The sequence below is a fragment of the Hyperolius riggenbachi genome, chromosome 1 (assembly GCF_040937935.1).
Source record: "Hyperolius riggenbachi isolate aHypRig1 chromosome 1, aHypRig1.pri, whole genome shotgun sequence".
Classification (NCBI taxonomy): domain Eukaryota; kingdom Metazoa; phylum Chordata; class Amphibia; order Anura; family Hyperoliidae; genus Hyperolius; species Hyperolius riggenbachi.
In genome coordinates, this window is record NC_090646.1 from 180,463,100 (window position 1) to 180,484,030 (window position 20,931).

Sequence of the window (20,931 nt, forward strand, 5' to 3'; positions counted from 1 at the left end):
AGTTGCACATTGTGCAGACATAGTTGCCAGCACTTTGACATCATGTTGTGCACACAGCATGCAGTAGTATATTAAACTGGCTATGACTGAGTACTATTGTGTGACTTTCATCAGATATAGGAGGATAGCAGTGCAGCAGCAGTAGCAGGATGGTCTGTGATCAGCCAGTGCCGTAGTAGTGATAGTAGCAGCAGATGCTTACTGCAGTGTTTTGCCCTTGCCTGCGGATCACGTGTTCAGGAGCAGGCACAGCTCTAGACAGGCAGAGCAGAGAGAGGCACAGATTGTCTGTACTGGGAGGAGGATACACTGCAGGGACCGGGCTGCTGCTGCTGCTGCCACACACTCTCACACACTTGTTATTCCCATCAACTTTTCCCTGCTTCTCTTTCGTCTCTTTCTTATCATTGCTCCAGAGGATTATATGATTTTCCCATTCAAAGAAGAAAAAAAACAATACAATAATACATGGCATGCACCTGATTCGGTGGGAAAGCACAGAAATCCTGCAGAAGAAAACCAGATGTGAATGGAAATATTGGAAGGTTTTTTTCTTCTTTTTCTGCGTATAGGACAATACAAGAGACAGGATACAGCATTTGTTCACGAAAGGAGGGAGTTATTTTGCTGGATCTCAGCAGTATACTAGCAGTCTCTGCCAGGTCATCTGGACCTTAAAACATCCCTTGAATTTAAATAGTAGCTGCAGAGACAAGAGGACATAGACAACGTCTGCATGCTGGACTGCCCTCCATTTAAAGAGAAGAAAAAGTCTGTCTTGGCACTGACTGGCACGGGAGGTAGGCATCCATGTACGTGCATGGCAGAGTGAGCCCTTGATTGAATGCAAGGAGTCCACGGGATCTGATGGCTGTTAGGAAGATGTGGAGGTGCAGAGGTAGAGGTGGCAAAGTGATGATGGGATGCTGTGGGCACGCGCTGTTGGTGCTGATGCTGCTGAGTATGGACTGCTGCTGCAGAGCCCAGGTGCACAATCTCAGCCTTGCTGTGGATGAGGGTCTGCCGCCGGGCACCCTAGTGGGGGATATCCGGGCAGGACTGCCAGAGGGGAGCCCAGGTGAAGGCTTCTTCTTATCAGAGGAAAGTGGGGACTCCCCGGTCCTCAGAGACTTCCAGATAGACACAGACACTGGCATCGTCAGGACTCTACGGATTCTGGATAGAGAGAGAAGGGAACGCTACAGTTTTGTGGCTGCCACCCTGTTAGGGGAGGTGGTGCAGGTAGAGATTAGAGTACGTGATGTAAATGATCACTCTCCCACCTTCCCTGTACAGTCACTGCACCTTCAAGTATCTGAGCTGACTCCTCCTGGCACTACCTTCAGGCTACCTGCAGCCAGGGATCCAGATAAGGGAGAATATGGGTTAAGGGGCTACTCACTGCTTAGGGGCAGCCAGGAAGCTTCTTTTATCATCAGATATGGGGATGGCAAGTCGAGTGTCGGTGTTGCTGGGAAAGATTGGGGTCAGGCAAGAGAACAGGTAAGAGGGGCAGGAAATACTAACAGGGCAAGAGCAACTCTTCAGGTTTGGAAACAAATAGATGAATCTAGGCAGGGATCTGAGCAAGACAAAACTGCTTTTGATTCAGCAGAGTATGGGACAACCAGTGAAGGATTAGGAGCACACACTGGGGGAACATGGGTAGGAATAAGTGAACTGACTCCAGTTTATGGAAGTAAGGAAGAAAGTGGAGGCTCACATTTTGAGGGAGAAGAGGGGTGGGATTCTGAGCTTGGAGCACAACAATATGGTAGACAGGTGAAATTAGCTTTTTTGGGATATAACCAAGATGCACAATCAGAGGGTTATGTGTATGAGTCATATCCAGACACTGTGGGAAATGACAGATCTGACTCAAATGAAGAGCTACAGGTAGAGGGGTCATCTACTGATTCAAGACTTCACCATCTGGACCTGGAGTTGGTACAATGGCTTGACAGAGAAGTGGTGGATAAGTATCACCTGGAAGTTGAAGCTTTTGATGGTGGTCATCCAAGTAGAACTGGGAGACTGTTTATAGACATAACTGTATTGGATGCAAATGACAACCCACCAACCTTTGACCAGGCTGAATATAAAGGTTGGGTGTGGGAAAATGCTCCTGTAGGCACATCAGTTTGCACTGTTCATGCAGCTGACCCTGATTTAGGTAGCAATGGAGAAGTGAGCTATAACTTGTGGTCCGGTGAGGAATACTTCAGTGTAGAAGAAAGCACTGGAATTGTAAGGGTTAGTCGTCCCCTGGACAGAGAAAACAAGGCTCTTCATCAGTTGGTTGTCCAAGCTAAAGATGGTGGATCCCAACCAGAGATTTCTAGTGTTCTTGTTATGGTAAAAGTCCTTGATGTTAATGATAACAAGCCCAACATACAAGTGACACTACTCACTGAAAGCGGACAACTTGAAGTTTCAGAAGGAGCACGGATTGGCGAATACTTAGCACGAATTTCTGTTTCTGATTCTGATTTAGAGTTTGAGGAAGAACCCTGGGAGACAAGTGGGGATGAAGGAAGAAGATTTGAAAGTGAAGGTTCTCCAAGAGATAATGGTAGTTTAGTTGGACAGACACTAGTAAACAAAAAAACAGGAAAGAATACCCCACAAAGTGAACGATTTACAAAATTTGGTGAAGGTTCCCAAAAAGTCAATCCTGAAAATATTGGTTCACCACAGCTTGTTTCATTGACTTTGGAAGGTGCTGATGGCTCATTTTCTCTCCGTCCTGTTGGACCACAAGTGTATTTTTTGTGTGTTGAAGCTCTTCTTGATCGTGAACAAAAAGACCTATATGAGCTGCATTTGCTAGCTAGTGACTCAGGCTCCCCTCCTTTACAGACTCTTAAAACACTACTTTTCAGAATTTCTGACGTAAATGACCAAGTTCCTCTCTTTAGCCAGCCTAATGGCTACCAAGTGATGGTGTCAGAATCCTCTCCTCCTGGTACTGCTATTCTGAATCTTAATGCCAAGGACTTAGATGAAGAAGGCCCAAACTCCAGTGTTGTCTACACTCTACTGGACAACACTTCTTCTGTTTTCATGCTCGATCCATATACAGGGGTTCTGAGCATTACAGGGATACTTGATTTTGAAACAGAGACCGTGATAAACCTGGTTGCTCTAGCCACTGACCAGGGCGAACCTCCTCTATCCTCTACATGTCAGGTGACTGTAATGATTGAGGACAGCAATGACAATGAACCTGTCTTCATGCAACAGTTCTACAATGTAACCTTGCAGGAGCATTCAGCTTTGGGATACTGCTTTTTACAGGTAAGAACTACACATAGAGTATATACAGTATTATATATAACTCTGAGACATATGGATTGACTTCAAAACATGAGAAGTTCTTATCTATTTTTTTTTTACTTCTATAGCATTCTCAGTTATTAGAGCACACACGCCAGACTTGAACAACATTGCTCTTGCTATTATGTTAGAGCCTGTATGTTCTCTAAAAATAGTAATAGCAATTTGTGTTATTCCCCAAAAACCACACTTGGACAGGTTGATCATTTGTTTTTAAAAGAGCAGAAATAATACTGACTGCCCCCCACCCCCCACCCCATGGGTAAGCTTGGTTAAGCCTCTGGCAGGGGGAGGTGGAAGGAGAAGTCAGAAGCTAGCAGACTGTACCTGCCATTATATATCTCCAGGGAAACTGAAACAATTTAGCAAGATTCTCAAGGTTGTCTGGTGTGTTACGCTGATGACCTGTGGACATCTGCAGGCTGCCAAAGGCATGAGATCTTTTCCTCAGTCAGACAGAAATGGGTAGCTGGGAGATGCTCATTTCACAGTGGGATTTGCATAAAGTAACCCATGTCACACCTGATACAATGTCAGTATCTTTAAGGCTGTATTGTATAGCTTTACCCTTACTGTAGACTGCAGTGTCCTCCGTACAGCGTTCATTTGGAAAAACAAGGTGTAGCAGACAGGATGGGTTTTAGCTTAAAGCGGTATAAAACCCTGACATAATATTCAATAAAAACATGTTTTCCTACTTTTTATATGCCATACGGTTATCATATTTGCATTTGTGCATAAGTATTCTTATTCATTTAGAAATTACAACTTCCCAAAAGTACATTTTTTTTGCTTTGAGAGCTGCCTTTGCATTTTATAAATAACTGGTTTTATTCATGTTGTATTGAAGGCAGAAATGCTTTCAGTGTCTCTCTGTGTCCAGGAGCTTCTGCACAGTCAGAGAATGTGTCACATTCCTCACTTAATACAATTACGTAAACAGTCACAAGATATCATTATCTCCACTTCGGATGCGTCCAGATTTCTCTGCACTAAACTTTTAGGACCTGTGTTAAACTAATTCAATGCTGTTCTAGTAAAAAAATGGTGGTAGTATTTAATATGCTGTAAAAAATTTTTTTAGAGCAAAGAAGAAATACTCAGTTTCATTCCGCTTTAAAAGGGGCCCTGGGCAAAAATGAACTCGAGCCCCCAAGCCCCCTCTGTATATAGTGGTATGTAGTTACCTTTTGGTACCCCCATATGGCTTATCAGGTGGCTTTTGTCCTCCACTCCCCAGATATCAGTGTTAGGTGTTTTTAAAGGGGAGTCTTAAGGCTCCCTACAGGTTCTGGGGCCCTGGGCAATTGCCCAGCTTGCCCCTATGGAAACACTGGCCATTGTAATCATCACTTGCTGTAAGAAACACTTCCAAGCACAGATGCAACTGTAGCTACACCATCCACATGACCATACAGCAGGTCTTCATGCCATCTTAGTGCAGCACACTACTGGGCCAGCTCAGATACACACTAGTTCATTTGTCAATAAGCATTTAACAGCACACCAGAAGTGACATATATGGAAGTCGACATATTTATTTTCTTTTAAACAATGCACACTGTCTGTCTGTCCTGCTGATCCTCTGCCTTTAGGGCAGGGAGCACACTTATTTGAATTGCATGCGTTTGGCCACAGAGCAGAAAACACCTCTGTAAACACACATGATGTTACACTGTGGGGCGCATAAAAAAATGCGTTTTCAAATGCAGTAAAAACACTTAGCAAGTTGCAATACTTGACACGTTTTTCATGGTTTTTTTTAAAAACGGATATGCACAAAAAAATCACATAAAACGACACCAAAAAATGCCCGCAATCGCTGGAAAAAACAAACGCACGTAGCATAAACTGATGCTTTTTTGCATAGACAAGTGTGCTCCCTGCGTAATACTTTTACCCGTAGACCCTGAACAAGCATGCAGACCGGGGTGCTCTGACTGAACTCTGACTGGATTAGCTGCATGTTTGTTTCAGTTGTGTGATTCAGATGCTGCTGCTGCCAAAGAGATCAGCAGGATAGCCAGGCTACTAGTATTGTTTAAAAGGAAATAAATATGGAAACTGCCATATGCTTCTCACTTCAGGTTCCCTTTTAAACTAAGGTGCCATGTAAACAGGAAATATACACACTTAGATACAGATACATGCAAGGCTGCACTTGAATCCAGGACTCCAGCACTGCAACTTCCCAATACTGTAAACTGATCAGGCATGCAGTGAGTTAGTGCCTGGTTACTTATAGAACATTCCATTTACTTATGCTGTTCACTTTCACCGGAGAGTTTTGAAATGCCAATGAAGCACTTTTTTATTGGAACAAAAGATTTTTATCACAGTTTTGTATTTTTAGCCTGTTTTTTTTCCCCGTATAGTTAAAGAGTTTGGGGAAATAACGCCAAGACATATTTTGCCATTTATGTGTACAGTTTTACAATCTTTTTGCCTTTTCTTACCTGTTATGCCTCACATTTTCCCACAGACATTGCTAAAAAAATGAATCAAGGTATACTTGTGGTGACAACGGGAGTTAAGGCTTGATTTTTCCCTGCAGATTTTTTTTTTATTGCTAGTAAAGGTGAATAGGGGTTAATGCCACTACATGCACAGTTTTCATATTCAATAGCACTGCTCCAGAGGAAATGCCTTTGGAAAAGTCAGTCATACCACCTAGAGATTTGTGCACAAGACCTGCCAGCAGAGTGAGTGTTCCTTCCTCATCCCCTGACCTTGCCCACTTCCTCCCTCTGCTCCCTCTTGTGGAGCACAGAGAAGAGGTGGGCATGGACAGCTCTGTGGTCTCAGGAAGAGACTGACTTGTCTCCCCTCCCAGCTCCTCCCAGACTTCCTTCTGAGGATTATGCAAAGGGGAAGAGATGGCTAGCTGTTTAGTCCAGCTAAGCTGTGTGTGATGTTAGCATAGGAAGTCAGTACGTCATACCCACTCTGCTTGGGTCCATCTACAAAATCAGCAGTGCACACAAGACACAGCGGATGTGTCCACAGTCACCATTCCTTTCTCCTTATTTTTCAGAACGGGCAGAGGAAAGTTGTCCATTAACCACCCTGGCATTCTATTAAGATCGCCAGGGCGGCTGCGGGAGGGTTTTTTTTAAATAAAAAAAAACTATTTCATGCAGCCAACTGAAAGTTGGCTGCATGAAAGCCCACTAGAGGGCGCTCCGGAGGCGTTCTTCTGATCGCCTCCGGCGGCCAGAAGTAACACGGAAGGCCCCGTGTTTTGCTTACTTCGTCGCCATGGCGACGAGCGGAGTGACGTCATGGACGTCAGCCGACGTCCTGACGTCAGCCGCCTCCGATCCAGCCCTTAGCGCTGGCCGGAACTATTTGTTCCGGCTGCGCAGGGCTCAGGCGGCTGGGGGGACCCTCTTTCGCCGCTGCTCGCGGCGGATCGCTGCAAAGCGGCGGCGATCAGGCAGCACACGCGGCTGGCAAAGTGCCGGCTGCGTGTGCTGCTTTTTATTTCATTAAAATCGGCCCAGCAGGGCCTGAGCGGCACCCTCTGGCGGTAATGGACGAGCTGAGCTCGTCCATACCGCTAAGGTGGTTAACCACTTGCCGACCGCACACTCATACCCAGGGCCGGATTACCGACCAGGCAACAAAAGCAGTCGCTTGGGGCCCCATTCAGAGTCAAAGGGGCCCCATTAGCACATAAACCAGCCCTTGCCATCCTGTCAGCGGTGGTTGGATGGTATAATGGTTAAAGGGACTCTGAGCAGTGCAGTAACTATGGAAAGATGCATATCATTTTAAAGCTCTCTTTCTCCTCTTTCCAATGATATCTAAACAGCTGCTCTATGCCTTTTAGTTTTCGATATTTTCGCGATTGAAATCGCGGCCACAGGACGACTTTTCTCCAAAGTCAGCGGTGGCTGGATGGTATAATGGTTAAAGGGACTCTGAGCAGTGCAGTACTATGGAAAGATTCATATCATTTTAAAGCTCTCTTTCTCCTCTTTCCAATGATATACAAACAGCTGCTCTATGCCTTTTAGTTTTCGATATTTTCGCGATCGAAATCGCGGCCACAGGACGACTTTTCTCCAAAGTCAGCGGTGGCTGGATGGTATAATGGTTAAAGGGACTCTGAGCAGTGCAGTAACTATGGAAAGATGCATATCATTTTAAAGCTCCTTTTCTCCTCTTTCCAATGATATACAAACGGCTGCTCTATGCCTTTTAGTTTTTGATATTTTCACGATCGAAACCACGGCCACAGGACGACTTTTCTCCAAAGTTGGCAGCTCGATTCAGCACAATGCAATGAAATATAAGGAACCCAGGGGGATATAATTACAAACATCATGCTGGTAGGTGTGAGGATGTAATGAATTAGTTGTGGGTATGCTTAAAGGCATATCCACAGGCACTGCTTGGAGTCCCTTTAAGGGCTCTGCCGCTGACACAGGAGACCAGGGTTCGAATCTCAGCTCTGCCTGTTCAGTAAGCCAGCACCTATTCAGTAGGAGACCGTAGTCAAGTCTCTCTAACACTGCTACTGCCTATAGGGCGCGTCCTAGTGGCTGCAGCTCTGGCGCTTTGAGTCCACCAGGAGAAAAGCGCGATATAAATGTTATTTGTCCTGTCTTGTCAAATGATGCCGTGCGCTGCTGATTGTCTTCAGAGCCAGGCTCTCCTCCTAGGTCCCCCTCCTGCTACTGTGCGCTCTGCCGCTGCCCACTCCACCCTCCCTTCCCACAGAGAACCACAGCTGCAGCAAGAATGATAGCAGCAGATGGCAAACGCTCACTCACCTATCCATGATCCAAGCAATAGAGATCCCGCAATCTGAAACCCATCTGTCTCTTCTACAGTGCAGCCGCTCGCTCTGAACTTCCTGATTCTCAGATCAGACATCAAGTAGGAAGTAGTAATAGTAGTAGTAACAGAGCGGCAGCACTCTAGAGGAGACAGATGGGCTCCGGATGACGGGACCTCTATTGCTTGGCTCGCAATAGGTGAATGTGATTCATCTGGTGCTGTCATTCTCCCCCACTGCGGCTGCCTTCTCTGCTGGACTATCGTATTCACTGGGATGGAGGCTGCATGGTGGCTGTCTAGTTTGGGAGGAAATTGGTTGTTCGGTGGTGGGAGTGGTTATGTAATTCTGTCTGGGGAACGGCTTCCGGTTTGGCGGTGTCCAGAGCTTTCTGCTATTGCCAGGCTGGAGATGAAGGGGGAAAGTGCTGCTGCTGTGATATCTGGCGCCCTCTTCACAGGGGTGCCCCAGCCCCTGAGTGCAAATGTCCCAGCCATTCATCTCTCACTCTGCATTTTGCCGCTGCTATTCCCTGCATTGTGCACCCACAGAGGAAAGCGTGCTGTTGCCCATAGCAACCAGTAGCTCGGCTGCCCGGTGTGTGCGACATATTACTGTGCAGCTGCATCTTCTGATTCTATTACGACATGATGGGGGGGCCCAAATCAGTTACTTTGCTTAGGGCCCCATTTAGCCTTAATCCGGCTCTGCTCATACCGTGCGGCGGCAAAGTGGTAGCTGGAGGAACAGCGATGCAACTGTGCGTCGCCAGGTGCCTCCCTAATTAATCAGGAAAGGCCACTCGCGCGAGCGGCCGTTTCCTGTTAAATCACGTAGCGGGTCTCCGTGAATAGCCTGCGAGCTGCTGATTGCGGCTCGCAGACTAAATGTAAACGTAGGAGACATTTGTCTCCTTTGTTTACATTGTACGGCGCTGCTGCGCAGCAGCGCCGTAAGGCAGATCGGCGATCCCCGGCCAATCAGCGGCCGGGGATCGCCGCCATGTGACAGGGGACAGCCTGTCACTGGCTGCACAGGACGGATAGCGTCCTGTGCAGCCCCGATCACCGGGGATGAGCAGGTAGGAGAGGGAGGGGGGAATTTCGCCGTGGAGGGGGGCTTTGAGGTGCCCCCCCCCCCCACAACATGCCTGCCCACCGGAGCGATCAGACCCCCCCTGCACATCATCCCCTGCACATCATCACTAGACTACATAAAGGGAAAACAGGTCTAGGTGCAAACTGGTTAATAATATATTCTGCATTGCATACATGAAAATGTCATCCACTAAATATTAGCAGGATATTCATAACATTGATAGCTAAATAGCAAAATAAAATGTGAAAACTAATAAATGTTTGTTGATGTCTTTTGGCTGCTGCCACGCAAATACTTATCCCAGTGGTGGATAGTGATGGCACAAACTGTTCGTGGCAAGCGATGGCAAATGTTTGCAAAGTTCGCGTTCACCACCATATGTTAACTTGGGGTATACATGAACTTTGCTGCTGTTCGACGCAAACTGTTCGTGCCATCACTGGTGGTGGATATACAATGCAGATGGCTACAGCATGAAGAAAACATATGAGCTCTCATTTGCTTTTAAGCGGAACTAATGTAAAATAAAATCACCATTTGGCTCAGTTATTGGTTCAATACAAAAGTCTGATTGCCCAGCCTACTATCATAGCCTGTGAAGGGCAGAGGTGCACCAGCTGACAAGTATTGAGCAGGATGATGGCCTTTATGCGCTGACTAGTGTTGGGCGAACAGTGTTCGCCACTGTTCGGGTTCTGCAGAACATCACCCTGTTCGAGTGATGTTCGAGTTCGACCGAACACCTGATGGTGTTCGGCCAAACCGTTCGGCCACATGGCCGAACTAAGAGCGCATGGCCGAACGTTCCCCGAACGTTCGGCTAGCACTGTGATTGGCCGAACGGGTCACGTGGTTCGGACCCGAACGCGCTCTGATTGGCCGAACTGTCACGTGGTTCGGGTAAATAAATACCCGAACCACGTCATATCTCCGCCATTTGTCTGTGGGTTTAGCTGTGGGTAGGCAGGCAGGGTAGTTCGCGCTCCAGCCACGCTAGCCAGGGTCCCCCCAGTCATTGTGTGTCGCTGCTGGGAACAGTAGTACACCGCTCGCTCAGCCACACTATATAGCATTGTGTTTACTGCCACTCTGTGTACCTCGCTCAGCCACACTATATAGCATTGTGTTTACTGCCACTCTGTGTCTGCTGGGAACAGTAGTACACTGCTCGCTCAGCCACACTATATAGCATTGTGTTTACTGCCACTCTGTGTACCTCGCTCAGCCACACTATATAGCATTGTGTTTACTGCCACTCTGTGTCTGCTGGGAACAGTAGTACACTGCTCGCTCAGCCACACTATATAGCATTGTGTTTACTGCCGCCACTCTGTGTACCTCGCTCAGCCACACTATATAGCATTGTGTTTACTGCCACTCTGTGTCTGCTGGGAACAGTAGTACACTGCTCGCTCAGCCACACTATATAGCATTGTGTTTACTGCCACTCTGTGTACCTCGCTCAGCCACACTATATAGCATTGTGTTTACTGCCACTCTGTGTCTGCTGGGAAAAAAGCATGTTACCTGTGCAAAGAAACATGACATTTTCCACATTTAAAAGACAGTTTTTCCTTTGAAACTTTACAATCAATTTTCTCAAAAACTATAAGCTCTTTTTCAAATATTTTTTTTCCTCTTGTACCCACTCCCAAGGTGCACATACCCTGCAAATTTGGGGTATGTAGCATGTAAGGAAGCTTTACAAAGCACGAAAGTTCCGGTCCCCATTGACTTCCATTATGTTCGGAGTTCGGCGCGAACACCCGAACATCGCGGCGATGTTCGGCGAACGTTCGCGAACCCGCACATCTAGGTGTTCGCCCAACACTAGCGCTGACCAGCATCAACAGAATCACCCCATAAATAGGGTATGCTTGCTGTTCTGTGTTGTTGGGTTAAATCACAAGCCTGAATTAGAAATGTTTGACAGGTCAGACATTTCACATGCACTATATTTTTTCTATGCTTTTAGCTGCCTATTCAACGCTGAGACTTCCTTGTCAGATTCATTTTTTATGTCCTTTACACATTAAAACCTGTGATGAGCCCGAAGGCTGCATAGTTAATCTTTGTGAATTTTTGGTGTAGACATAGATTCTCAGCATTCGCACATGTACCCCAGGGGGCTCTCCTAATAGGCTGAGGGGCGGGGCACTTATGCTTGTCACGGTAAATTCATTAGAACAAATTTGGAGTTTTACAAATTGACAGATGATGTGTTAATAAATCTTAATACGTATGTTTAGCTGATTAAAAGCATTAGGGAATATGTTGAAATAATGTATGCACCAATGGAATGTACTGTCAATAAAATGGGGGGATACTGGTAAAACACCAGCTTTCACTGGGCAATGCATGCAGTAATAATAATAATAAAATACAGATCTTGCCTGGTGCAAATCATACAGCAGTTATTTTTCTAGTAAAAGGAATTACAATGCAGTGATACTACTGTGTGATTGCAGCATCTTCTGTGTACGGCACCCGGCAGGTCAGGAGGTGACATGCTGGGAGCCGTGCATGGACGCCGGAAAGCCCCTGGGAGCTGCAGGATGTGTAGCAGATGGCGCTCGGACAATCGCTAAGTAGTTTCTGCTTGGGAAACCCCCAAAAGTTCAGCCCCGTTACCCTCCTGAGGCATGCCAATTAGTTGAGACTTCTGGTTGCCTGAGTTCCCAGATAACGGGGACATTGCTGTATTTATGATGGTGCTAGACACCAAAATCTCAACTTCACTAAAAGGTGCATCATTAACATCAGTGGTGGTCAAAGCCAACAGTGGGCCCTGGTGCAGAATAAATGTGGGTGTCCATGGTCTTAAAGGATTTTTCAAGCAACTCCTGCTACCCATAGTACTACTTACTCGGGGCTTCCTCCAGCCCCCGGCAGCCGATATGTCCCTTGCCGCAGCTTTCACTGGCCCCCGTTCCCTGATGATGCGTGGGATGACCTACAGGTTAATCGCCGCTGTCAATCACCTCCACGTGGTCCAGAGCATACTGCACAGGCGCAGAACTACTGCACCTGTGCAGTACGTTCCAGACCACGTGGAGGTGATTGACAGCGACGCTCGCACAGGCGCAGTAGAGGACAACCTGGAGGTCATTGGCTACTTTGGTAGGGGCCATTTCTGTGCAGTGGTTAGAGCGAAAGCCAGACTGGAACTGATCAAGTAGGGAGTAAGCGATAAATAATGGCTCAATTCAGCATGTATATGGAGTTCAAGTAATTTGAATGCGAGAATGGGAGAAGTGACACTGTAGTTGGCGAGTGAGGTAGGGTCTAGAGATGTTTTTTTAAAGTGATTGGTGTGACGTCCAGCCCCGCGATCTCGTCTAACTTACTCCAGTACCATCAGGGATTAATCGCCCCCGATGGCTTGTAAGACTGTGAGCAGTTGACGTTAAAATACCGGTTGCTGGGTCGTCAGGTAATAATGCAACAACGTGCGCCAATCTTGTCTAATCTGACACCGTTACCATTCGGGGAATAGGCACATCAGATGGTTTGAAATACAGTGAACAGACTGACGCCAAAGATTGCTCGCACCGCTGCCGGTAATGTGACGTATGCGCAGTCACCCACCAATTCCAGTTCCCTTTTCTGCAGTTTACCATAAAGCCTCAGACCCTAATGGAATCCTGAAGGCAGTCAGAACTGCAGGCAAAGTAACCTTTTGGATTGGTTGTTTGGTTGGTGAGTCCGCACACAGTCCAATTTCGATTGTATATACAATCGATACAATCTGTGCTCTCATATAGAGGCCAGGTCGCTGCCACCAATCCACAATAAAAGCGTGCGAATGCGCTAATTCTAACTCTAAATCCTGTAGGAAAAAGGGTTAATTTGACAACCTTTCTAGAGATAGCAAAACTAACAATATTTAATATCAAAACAGTTATGGTAACATGTCTCTCTCTGAAGATGTGAATTCTTTTGGTGGAGATTTGTTTCAGAACAGCACTTAGACAAACGATTTTTTCAATCGTTTATTTAAAGAAATAATGCAGAACAAAATATAGCAATAGAAACAAATTGATACAGAAATAATAAGGGCTCAATATGAAAATAATAGCTGATTACAGTCTGAGCAGTTTGTCAAGTTACCGTGTCCTTTGCGATAATAAGTCCCACAGAAGATATGTAGTCCAATTCTGGAAAGTTCTGTGGAATGGGTATTAATCCTTTTATCATCCAGACCAAATCAGTGATGGTAGTGGATGGCTGGGGTCTCTCTGTCCAGGCTGAGTGTCAGTCGGTTTTAACCCTTTCTCTGCCAGAGGGTGTGGATGGAAACAAGTGGTTTCTCCACCCTTAGCAATCTAACCTCAGGCTGCTGAAGTCCGCCCCTATTGTCTGAGGGACAGAATTAGCAGTTTCTCCAAGTATGCCATAACTCAGCGGATATCTGACATATCATATAAAACCCAACATTTTACATTCCGTCATCATGCGCTGAACTAATCGATATCAAACTCGCTTGGAGTGACACCTTCCCTGCCTATGTAATCGATATCTCAGGCTGTGAGGCCGCTATGTGATCGATTAACGTCTCAGATGGTGTGCTGCGCTGGTCGCATGATGCACTGCGAGTTGTGGACCGCTGGGCCCAAACGGTTCCGCAATATCCATTAAATTATGGACTACTGTGAAATGAGATATCTCTAGGTATCTGCAGGACAGGCAGGAATGTCACCTAATGATTTTACGATGCGTTCCTGTATCCTGCTTATCAGCGGTTCCTTGTAGTAGATCTGTGAGCTATGTGAATGGCTCTGGTTCTAGGGTTTATTGCTGCTCTCCGGAAGTATAAACAAGCACTCACATCCCCCAGTGCAGGGGTTGTGAGATGGAAAAACACTCCTTTTCTAAAAGCAGGCTAATGAATTTAAAGGGGTACTCCAGAACCGATTTTGTGTGCAATTTTGTATGATTGCACAGTTTGCGTGGTTCTGCTGGTGAACCCGACCGTCACAATTGGACCCGCAGGGGCTCAGGGCAGGATGAGTGGAGGTCTCATCATTGCCAGTTAGCAGGCATATGTTCGTAGCGCTTGTATATATATATATATGAGATTTTCCTTAGAGTGTGCATTGGCATTAGTGTTTTTACACTTTGAGCTGTAGTGTTTTGGCTGAATAACGAGAACTGCTGAACTTTAATCAGTATGGAGAAAACCACTTAAGGACTTTTATTGTTGTCACGGTACAGTTCCCATGATGGGCATACACATGGTTTTCAATATCTGTGGCTGTGCAACTCTGTAGCATGCACCCACAGCCCACTGAAGTACCAATGCATGCCCTATTCAGCAATGATGTTGAAATAAACAAATAGGGTTATGCAGGGGGGAAGGACCCCAAAGACCAAAACAGACTTCTAAAAATTGTATATATCACAGGGAATTACATGAAAAAAAGAACAAAACCAGTGTTGACAGGAAACACATTAGCTGCAGGCAAATGAGGGATAAAAGTGAAATGGTGTAGAGCAGCCCATGGAAGATATGATCATTTAAAGTCAAAAATCTAATTGGGAAGAACTTGTGTCCATAATTACATAATAATACTCAATGGTAGGTAAGGTAAAAAACAATTTTGTTTGTAATTTATTTTCTTTCACCAAGTGCTTTGGAGCATAAGGAAACACTTGATGGCACCATTGACTTTTTGTACACCTGTTTGCCTCTATAACACAGGTGTCAAACACAAGACCTGAGAGCCATATACAGCCCTCCACACAATTTTATGGTGGCCCTTTGCTGTTCCTGTCCATACCACAGAAAGCTACAAGCATTCTTTCTAAGTGAGACAGCTGTTAGCTGTTAGGAGCTGCCACCCCTCCACTCCAACCTCATCCACTAGCCTGGGTATCACACAATACACCTGTAACTTCTGGTTTCCTGTGAGCAGATTTGTGGAATACAGTATACAGCACAGGCAGGGCCAGATTTGTACTCTTTACCGTCCAAGTCCACCGTCACCAGCCGCCCCCCTGGTATAGGTAGCGAGATGACCCCTCCCCCCTTCCCTCCATTATAGGTAGCCAGAAGACCACTCCGCCCTTTCCCTCCAGTATAGGTAGCCAGATGGTTCCCTCAATCCCTCCTTTTCCACCCCCACCCCTTTTCAGTATAGGTAGCCAGCTCGCCTTCACACTGCAGCAGCCATCAGTGTCACTCATTTCCCCACTCGTCTCCAGTGCAAAAGCTTCCTCTTCCTTTCCATCTCCAATGCTGCCCATGTCCATAGACGACGCCTGCCAGCCACAATGCAAACGTGCACAGAGAGCAAGGTGGCTGCTGCACAGGCAGCTAGTGGCAGAGTCCCGCAGTCAGGTGCTTGCCTGATCTCCCTGCATTGCAGCATTTGCAAGCTTGCAAATGCTGCATCGGTTTCGCCTCCTGTTTTGGTGCCCTTGCTCCTATGGTGCCTTAGGCCATGGCCTAGGTGCCTTGGCCTAAATACAGCCCTGAGCACAGGTTGCTGCTCTCCATTGCCACCTTTCTTTTACTGCAGCTGACAGCACACAGCCTTCCCATCCAGAGGATCACACCAGTGCTGGGGCCACATTTAAAGGGATACTGTAGGGGGGTCAGGGGAAAATTAGTTGAACTTACCCGGGGCTTCTAACGGTCCCCCGCAGACATCTTGTGTTGGCGCAGCCACTCACCGATGCTCCGGCCCTGCCTCCGGTTCACTTCTGGAATTTCAGACTTTAAAGTCTGAAAACCACTGCGCCTGCGTTGCCGTGTCCTCGATCCGGCTGATGTCATTAAGAGTGCACAGCGCAGGCCCAGTATGGTCTGTGTCTGCGCAGTACACTCCTGATGACATCAGCGGGAGCGAGGACACGGGCGTGCAGGTGCAGTGGTTTTCTGACTTTAAAGTCAGAAATTCCAGAAGTGAACTGGAGGTGGGGCCGGAGCATCGGTGAGTGGCTGCGCCAACATAGGATGTCTGCGGGGAACCATTAGAAGCCCCGGGTAAGTTCAGCTCATTTTCCCCCGACCCCCCTACAGTATCCCTTTAAGTATTTCACCTGACATTTTACAGCACCCACCAGAGACCCCTCCACATTAAATTTTAAGAAACAATGTTTATCGTCTTTGACCGTGTTAAAGATTTTGGCCCCTTATGTGATTGAGTTTGACACCCCTGCTCTACACTGTTGAATTGTAGGATGTGTACACAGGCATTTCTACATCATCCTGTGTTTCTTTTTGTAGGAAGTTCAAGTTTGTGTAGGTGCTTGATGGCTACAAGGCTCACTGCAGGTGCAGAATTAATAATTTGTCATGTCAGAGCTCTTGCTTTGCAGAGGTTGGATTGAATGTTCCCGTTTGGTTTCTTTAGTGAGCTTTTTTGATAAATTACTATTTGGAAGAAGCAGAGCCAGTGTTTACATTTACATCTTTTGAAGCAAATTGTTTTTTCAAAGGCTCAAAGATATTCTGTGTTTGATTAAATTACAGTTTTGGGCTTTCTCCGCACCATGAATTAAAGCAAACAACAGTTAGCTGAGTATTTACTGTAAGTCTCAGTGCAGCTGCTCATCCCTTCTTGTGAAGCTTATCTTGTTGAGTTTGCAGTTCTTTTAACTTCAGTTTTTAATTAATATTCTTTGGTAATTTTCCTAATGCTGTGTGAAGAACCACCACAACACCAGTGTTTGAATACCATAAAACCACAATTGCTGTGTTGATGTGCCAGAGCCAAACCTCCTCAACTCAAGAACTGTCTCTGCTGCACAACTCAGTGTACATGTAATTAAGGCGCTGGGAAATTTGGGCGCAGGGCAGAGCCGAAAAACATCTCACCCTGCTCCTGCAAAAGCATCACCTGCGTTAATTACTATTCCCCCTCCAGGCCGCTACTGACCCTGGGGTAAGACATGATTCGGCTGTCAGCTAATGCTGGCGGCCAAACTACACTGTTTTTTATCGTAATTTTGATGCCGTCTCTTGATGGCACCCAAATTACTGACTCAGTGCCGCTATGGTCATAATTCACATTAAGGCCTATGGTGGCACCTGGTGCCCCCTAAATTTCCAGTGCTATTTTTGCCTGACTTGACGACTCCTCCTTCCACACACAAAATTGGGCACAAAGCTTAACCCTACCCTTAGCTTTATTTTATACACTTACTTTATCCTAACTTGCTAGGTAACCCTTGAAACTCTACACCACACCAAATTTCCATATGTATATTATGGAAATATATACTAGTAGACCTAAGCCCGTTTCAAAACGGGCTCTAGGTCTGTGTTGAATTCCCTCCCCTCTCCTCCACTCCCCTCCCCTTCCTTCCCTCTCACTCTCCCCGTGAACAACGCAGTCAGCGCACATGCGCGCGCCCACCACGCACCCGCCGAGCTCGCACTCCGTGCACATGCCACCCGCCCACCGCGCCTGCCCGTCCTCCCTCAGCTCTCCTCAGTCTCTGTGTCCCTCCCTGCACATGCGCAGTAGCGCAAAACACGACACATACACAAACAGGGAGTGCAGGGATGGGGCGCAGAGACAGTTAGGTTTTATTATAGAGGATATATATATATATATATATATATATATATATATATATATATATATATATATATATATATACACACACACACACACACATATATATATATATATATATATATACAGTGGCTTGCAAAAGTATTCGGCTCCCCTTGAAGTTTTCCGCATTTTGTCACATTACTGCCACAAACATGAATCAATTTTATTGGAATTCCATGTGAAAAAACAATACAAAGTGGTGTACACGTGAGAAGTGGAATGAAAATCATACATCATTCCAAACATTTTTTTACAAATCAATAACTGCAAAGTGGGGTGTGCGTAATTATTCATTCCCCCTTTGGTCTGAATGCAGTCATTTGCCTATAGATATTGCCTGATGGGTGATAATGACTAAATAGAGTGCACCTCTATGTAATCTAATGTCAGTACAAATACAGCTGCTCTGTGACGACCTCAGAGGTTGTCTAAGAGAATATTGGGAGCAACAACACCATGAAGTCCAAAGAACACACCAGACAGGTCAGGGATAAAGTTATTGAGAAATTTAAAGCGGGCTTAGGCTACAAAAAGATTTCCAAAGCCTTGAACATCCCACGGAGCACTGTTCAAGCGATCATTCAGAAATGGAAGGAGTATGGCACAACTGTAAATCTACCAAGACAAGGCCGTGTACCTAAACTCACAGGCTGAACAAGGAGCGCGCTGATCAGAAATGCAGTCAAGAGGCCCATGGTGACTCCGGATGAGCTGCAGAGATCTACAGCTCAGGTGGGGGAATCTGTCTATAGGACAACTATTAGTCGTGCACTGCACAAAGTTGGCTCTTATGGAAGAGTGACAAGAAGAAAGCCATTGTTAACAGAAAAGCATAAGAAGTCCCATTTGCAGTTTGCCACAAGCCATGTGGGGGACACAGCAAACATGTGGAAGAAGGTGCTCTAGTGAGATGAGACCAAAATGGAACTTTTTGGCCAAAATGCAAAACGCTATGTGTGGCAGAAAACGAACACTGCACATCACTCAGAACACACCACCCCCACTGTCAAACATGCTCTGGGGTTGCTTCACTTCAGCAGGGACTAGGAAGCTGGTCAAAGTCGATGGGAAGATGGATAGAGCCAAATACAGGGCAATCTTGGAAAAAAACCTCTTGGAGTCTGCAAAAGACTTGAGACTGGGGTGGAGGTTCACCTTCCAGCAGGACAACAACCCTAAAGATAAAGCCAGGGCAACAATGGAATGGTTTAAAACAAAACATATCCATGTGTTAAAATGGCCCAGTCAAAGTCCAGATCTAAATCCAATCGAGAATCTGTGGCAAGATCTGAAAACTGCTGTTCACAAACGCTGTCCATCTAATCTGACTGAGCTGGAGCTGTTTTTGCAAAGAAGAATGGGCAAGGATTTCAGTCTCTCAATGTGCAAAGCTGGTAGAGACATACCCTAAAAGACTGGCAGCTGTAATTGCAGCAAAAAGTGGTTCTATTGACTCAGGGGTCTGAATAATTACGCACACCCCACTTTGCAGTTTTTGATTTGTAAAAAGTGTCTGGAATAATGTATGATTTTCGTTCCACTTGTCAGGTGTACACCACTTTGTATTGGTCTTTTATGTGGAATTCCAATAAAATTGATTCATGTTTGTGGCAGTAATATGACAAAATGTGGAAAACTTTAAGGAGGCCAAATACTTTTGCAAGCCACTGTGTATATGTGTATATATATATATATATATATATATATATATATATATATATATATATATATATATATATATATATATATATATTAGGGATGGGACGACGAATCCGGCGAATCCACGAATCCCTCGAATATTAGGAAATATTCGAGATTCGTGGAATCGAACCCCGACACCATTTTCCGTTCGCGCCGCTGCATCGCCGCGCATCTGCCGCTTCACCCGCTCGCAATTGTCCTCCTCCCGCTCCCCGCGCCTCCTCCGCTCGCCCCCCTGCATAAATAAGAAGCAGCCTCTCACCTCCAGCGTGGAGCCCGGAGCGGCAGACCTCCTGCAGTCTTCCTTATTCCCCCCTAGTGACTGGCTCTTACTACGTCATCAGTAAGAGCCAGTCCGGCAGCCACTAGGGGGAACTAGGAAGTGTAGGAGAAGTCTGCCGCTCCGGGCTCCACGCTGGAGGTGAGAGGCTGCTTCTCCTTATTTATGCAGGGGGACAAGCGGAGGAGACTGCTGGGGGAGGGAGGAGGATATGTGCCACCCATACTGAAGCCCCCCCCATAGTCTGCTACCTATACTGAAGCCCCCCCATAGCCTACTACCTATACTGAAGCCCCCTCATAGCCTGCTACCTACACTGAAGCCCCACATAGCCTACTACCTATACTAAAGCCCCCCATAGCCTGCTAACTAACTGAAGCCCCCCATACTGAAGCCCCCCCATAGCCTGCTACCTATACTAAAGCCCCGCATAGCCTGCTAACTAACTGAAGCCCCCCATACTGAAGCCCCCCATAGCCTGCTACCTATACTAAAGCCCCCCATAGCCTGCTAACTATACTGAAGCCCCCATAGCCTAACTATACTGAAGCCCCCCATAGCCTGCTAACTATACTGAAGCCCCCATACTGAAGTCCCCCATAGCCTGCTACCTATACTGAAGCCCCCCATAGCCTGCTACCTATACTGAAGCACCCTCATAGCCTGTTACCTATACTGAAGCCCCCCATAGCCTGCTGCCTAAACTGAAGCACCCCATAGCCTGCTACCTATACTGAAGCCCCCCATAGCCTGCTGCCTATACTTTAGCCCCCTTACCCAGCTACCTATACTGAAGCCCCCTAACCCAGCTACCTATACTGAAGTCCCCTTACCCAGCTACCTATACTGAAGCCCCCTTACCCTGCTGCCTATACTGAAGCACCCCCATAGCCTGCTACCTATACTGAAGCCCCCATAGCCTGCTAACTATACTGAAGCCCCCTATACCCTGCTACCTATACTGAAGCCCCCTTACCCTGCTGCCTATACTGAAGCCCCCCATAGCCTGCTAACTGTACTGAAGCACCCCCATAGCCTGCTGCCTATACTGAAGCCCCCTATACCCTGCTACCTATACTGAAGCCCCCTATACCCTGCTGCCTATACTGAAGCCCCCAATACCCTGCTACCTATACTGAAGCCCCCTATACCCTGCTACCTGTACT

The 20,931-nt window shown here is 46.5% G+C and overlaps 1 protein-coding gene across 1 annotated transcript in view; it reads left to right on the forward strand.

Annotated features, from left to right (window-relative positions):
- Nucleotides 1–307: 307 nt before the first annotated feature.
- DCHS2 (dachsous cadherin-related 2) overlaps nucleotides 308–20,931 on the forward strand; it is a 343,764-nt gene continuing 323,140 nt past the window's right edge. The window contains exon 1 of the mRNA XM_068277038.1: nucleotides 308–3,297. Coding sequence (XP_068133139.1) covers nucleotides 868–3,297 — 2,430 coding nt within the window. The 5' untranslated portion in view covers nucleotides 308–867. The remainder of the gene's footprint in view (nucleotides 3,298–20,931) is intronic.